Consider the following 4,738-nt stretch of genomic DNA (forward strand, 5'->3'; position numbering starts at 1 on the left):
ACCCCGGGGGAATTCTGGTCTACAGCCTAGGCTTACACTCAGAACGCTATTGCTTGGGTTTGGAAAACCCATCCAGATGAGTAACTGTTTGTCTGCCTTCGACAGTGATGCAAGCTTGTTCACGTCTTGAAGCCACATCCTTCCTGCCTCCAGTGTCACAGTGGCCCCTATATATTTATCTCATTTCCCCTTTATCTGTACCCAAGGCTACTATCTGGGTGAGTACAATTTCATGGAGCAGTGCGGATAAAAGATCCAGGGAAGGAGTAGGAGGCTCTTTTTAATGGCATGATCTACCTTAGTCAGTAGACAAGGAATTTCATTTAGACTCACCCAGCATTAAAGTATTTCTGGGATGTTCTGTTTGCCGTTACATGGTTCACGCATGTTGGGGAGGTTAGTGTGTGTGTGTGTGTGTATGTGTGTGTGCAGAAGAAGCAATTATAGCTCCCTGGGACCTAAACAGTGTCTACTCAGGGCAGCAGAGGATGGACTGCCTGTGAGGGAATGCGCTGGAAGCCCAGGGGGCAGCTAATGTAAAGAGTGAAGCTACTGTGGCAGGTCTTAGTATCAGGGAGCAGAGGGCTGAAAACTCCTGGGAAAGACTGGGAACTGAGGGGTCAAAAATCTAGGAGGATCCGTGGAGCTGGGGCAGCAGTCAGCAAGACACTAGAGATGACAGAAAGAAAGAGGTGAGGTGCTGCAGGAGACAGGGAGAGGAGAAGCAAGAGTGGACACAGAACAGGTCCGGTGAGCTTGGGGCATCTCGAATGTCACCTTGCTGTCACATGAATATCAACTTGGAGGCTGCCACCACCTTCCAGGGTCTTCCCTCTACCATTTATGGCTTCAATCTGAGAAAGCCACTCAGTGTCTCTACTGCTCAGCAGAAGGACCCTACACAGCTCAGTTGAGAAACTATGTGAGAAAGATAAAAGGAATCAGGGCAGCATCTAGGCCCAGAGGAGTTCTGAGTAAATGTGAATCACGATGCTCGTTATAGGTGTGAGATGTTCAAAGAGCCGTAAAGTGATGCACAAGTGTGGTCTTCCTCTTACATGCACCCAGTTCCACTTGATCAGGTTCTGTCCATCAGTGGGAAATGGAGGAGCACTGAAGGACTGACTGTCCGTCCGTCTGGGCAGTGAGTCCCTCACTTTGTTGCTCTGAGTTTACTATAGCTTATTTCTTCTGGCTTTCTCCTTTCCTTCAGATGAAAATAAAAGCAAGAAACCAGAGCTTTCCATGAAAAGAAATTGGGAAGCAATCTCTTCTGCTTTCTCAGTGACTGAACTAGGAAGCTGAAGTTGAGAAACAGTGAAGATTATGCCCAGGTCCCAGCTGCGTCACCATGGGTTCTGGTTATACACGAGTCCTGGTGATATGCTTGTTCTCTGTGTGTCACATCTGATTGTGTTAATGGCTTTCTTATTTTTATCTCTACAGAACTTTTCTTCCATGGCTCAAGACATACTTCTTGATCAAGCTAAGAGAACTTTCTGGTAAACATTTAGCTTAATCAGTTCTTACTAAGTCAGCGATGGTGATTCATAGAGTCGAGTGGTATTTTTTTTTCCTTTGAGTTTTCTGAGTTAAGAAACTTAAAAACCTGTACCAATCTATGGGGTACCCTTAGATGTTTCGATATTAGCATCTAGTTTTCTGCGTTTCTAGAAGTGGAGACTTTTAATATGATTCTTCTTTACTCCCGTGGAGCTTTCATTCCTGCTCTGCCAGTGTGGACCTAAACCCAAAGACCCTTGAAAGGGCTGCTGATGAAGATGACGAGTGTCCGCTGCAAACTGGCCCAGTATCTAGAGGACCTCGAAGATGTGGACCTCAAGAAATTCAAAATGCATTTGGAAGATTACCCACCCGAGAAAGGCTGCATCCCAGTCCCCAGGGGCCAGATGGAGAAGGCAGATCACTTGGATCTAGCCACACTCATGATTGACTTCAATGGGGAGGAGAAGGCATGGGCCATGGCTGTGTGGATCTTTGCAGCGATCAACAGGCGAGACCTCTGGGAAAAAGCTAAGAAGGACCAGCCACAGTGGAGTGAGTGAACAAGAGGGTTTTTTTTTCTTACAGTAAGGTACACGTGACATAAAAGGTGGAATTTTAGTAAATTTACATATGTGGCTTAGCAACAAGGAAACATATGGTTGTGCAATCAACTTCTCATCTTGCACAACTGAAGCTCCCAACACACTTGATGATAAGTCTCCATTATCTAACCTCATCTCCTAGCAACTACCATTTTGTTTTCTGTCCCTATGAACTTTACCACTATGGATTCCTCATGCAGGTAGAGTCATGAAGTGTTAATCTCAGCAATAGAAATCCTCACTGAGAAATTTTAGATTTTTTTTCAAATTAAAACATTAAATGTTTTTAGCTATTTATTTAGTGTGCTTGTATGTGTGTGCTATGGCACATATGGGGAGGTCAGAGGGTAACTTTCAGGGGTTGATTCTTTTTACTGTGTAAGTCTTGGGGATCAAACTCAGGTCATTAGGTTCCTGCCTTTACTCCCTGAACCAGCTCTCTCTGGCTCTATACTAGGTAGTTGGGTTTTGTTAGTTTGTTGTTGTTGTTTTATAAGATTCATTTTGGACTGGATGTAGTAGCACATGCCTTTATTCCCAATACTTGAGAAGGAGAGGCAGGTGGATCTATGGGAATTAGAGGCCAGCCTGGTCTACAGAGTAAGTTCCAGGACAATCAGGACTGTATAATAAAGAGATCAGGTCTCAAAGAAAAACCCAAAACCCGAAAACCAGAAAACAAAACAAAACAAAATTATGTGTATGAGTGCTTTCCTGCATGTTTGTATGTGCACCATGCATGTGTTGGCACCTGAAGAGGCTAGACGAGGGCATCATATTCCCTGGAACTGGAGCTACAGACAGTTGTGAGCCACCGTGTGGGTGCTGGGAACTGAATCCAGATCCCCTGGAAGAGCATCTAGTGCTCTTAATCACCGAGCCACTGCTATGGGCACCCTGTTACAATGCAGTTTTGATGGGTTTTGTTTTTCTTTTGAAAACCGAATGATGTAGTTCCTAGTACTATCTATGCTTTCAAATGAAGGACACGAGCCAGGGAGCGATTCTAATTACCCAGGGCTCCCCAGTCAGGGCCAGCCATAGTAAGAGCAAAAAGCCAGGCAAGACTATAAAAGTATAGCCATGTGATGTTGGCTTTTATGTCTAGATTTTAGGCATAAAAATTGTCACCAGTATTTACAGTTCTTTTTGGAGTTGAAGGGAGAGATTATGTGAGGATTGGGCTGAGTTTTGGGGTTGCACAAATGTTTAGATTTTTGTTTTGTGACTCCATTGCCAGTGGCCTTTTCTTTTCTTTTCTCTTCCCTTTCTTCTCTCCTGTCTGTCCTTCTCTAGATAGGGTCTCACATATAACAGGCTGGCCTCAAGCTCACTGTGTAGCTGAGGATGACCTTGAACTCCTGATCCTCCTGCCTTCACTCCCTGGGGGCTAGGTATGTGTCTTAACACTATGCCTGCCTTATATCCATACTAGGAAGACACTCTACCAACTGAGCTACATCCCTGACATTACCTTCCAGAAGAATCCTACATCCACAGGAGTATGTCTGTGTCTTTGATCTGTTGTGTGTCTTTTCCTGGCAGGGACTTTCATTATATTCCTGAATTTCTCTTATGAGGAAAGTCCGTATTCAGACACGTCATTCTTGGCTGTAGATAGCTGTGCAAATCACCTTGGACTTTTCCATGGATAATGATGCCTGAGCCTCAGCACAGAGTAGAAGGAGCTGCTTTGAGTAAAGTGTTACCCAGCATTTCCAAACATTTCCGTGTGAATTTAGTAAGCCATTGTTCTGAACTGCCTACTTAGACTGACTGACAGTGTCCCCTTCTGAAGACCTAGAAAGCTAGGCAGGACAGCATAGACTATGGCCCACATGGGCTACATACATCCATCTGAGTTCAGGAGAGGGTGACCCTGTCAGGAGAACATTGTGGATCTTGCACATGAACCCTAAGTCAGGGTGCCAGGGACAACCAGGGACAGATGACAACAACAAAGGAAACACCAATTAATCTCATATGTTCTCTAACAGATTTCTGGGGCTGGGAAACACATTCTGACCTTGGGGACAAAGTTCTGTCTGATGATTGACAGCTCCCCTTTCAAAGTGAGGCCAGCAGAATCATGCCTACTAGGCTTTTGATACCATAGCTATCAAGTGTCTGCAACCTTTGAGCCATGTTTACTCCCTCTCCCCTGCTTTTTTTCTTTTTCTTTGCTTTTGTTTTTGTTTTTTTTTTCTCTCTGAGACATGATCTCATGTAGCCCAGGCTGGCCTTGAACTCACTATGCAGCTGAGGATAGCTCTGAAGTTCTGATCTTCCTGCCTCCATCTCTCACGTGCTGAGCCTAGAGGTGTATGCTCTCAGGCACGGCTAAGCCACATTTAATCCAGAAGGAACAGGGAGTAGGGGTCTTTGACTTACCCCATAGACTAGGCTCAATTCCATCCTCTGTGTTAGGACTTTTTGATGTACCTCGTGCTTTTTCTTTTGTGTTTAGATGATGCGTGTGCATCTGATTCCTCTGTGGTGTGCCAGGAAGACAGCCTTGAGGAGGAGTGGATGGGTTTGCTGGGCTATCTCTCTCGGATCTCGATTTGTAAGAAAAAGAAAGGTAAGCACCAAGCTGCTGCTTCCAGCTTTGAGACTTGGAACGGGGTGGG

At 45.0% G+C, this 4,738-nt stretch overlaps 1 protein-coding gene across 4 annotated transcripts in view; it reads left to right on the forward strand.

The window, feature by feature from the left end:
• Positions 1 to 830: 830 nt before the first annotated feature.
• Positions 831 to 4,738, forward strand: part of Nlrp3 (NLR family pyrin domain containing 3) — a 24,640-nt gene continuing 20,732 nt past the window's right edge. For 3 of the 4 annotated variants that reach the window (XM_031353427.1, XM_031353431.1, XM_031353428.1), the window contains exons 1-3: positions 1,364 to 1,502; positions 1,717 to 2,058; positions 4,576 to 4,689. In XM_031353427.1, coding sequence (XP_031209287.1) covers positions 1,776 to 2,058; positions 4,576 to 4,689 — 397 coding nt within the window. In that variant the 5' untranslated portion in view covers positions 1,364 to 1,502; positions 1,717 to 1,775. Of the gene's footprint in view, positions 1,335 to 1,363; positions 1,503 to 1,716; positions 2,059 to 4,575; positions 4,690 to 4,738 lie in introns of those variants that run through there. The other variant, XM_031353426.1, reaches the window with a different exon arrangement.

Source organism: Mastomys coucha, unplaced genomic scaffold (genome assembly GCF_008632895.1).
Source record: "Mastomys coucha isolate ucsf_1 unplaced genomic scaffold, UCSF_Mcou_1 pScaffold5, whole genome shotgun sequence".
NCBI classification, from domain to species: domain Eukaryota; kingdom Metazoa; phylum Chordata; class Mammalia; order Rodentia; family Muridae; genus Mastomys; species Mastomys coucha.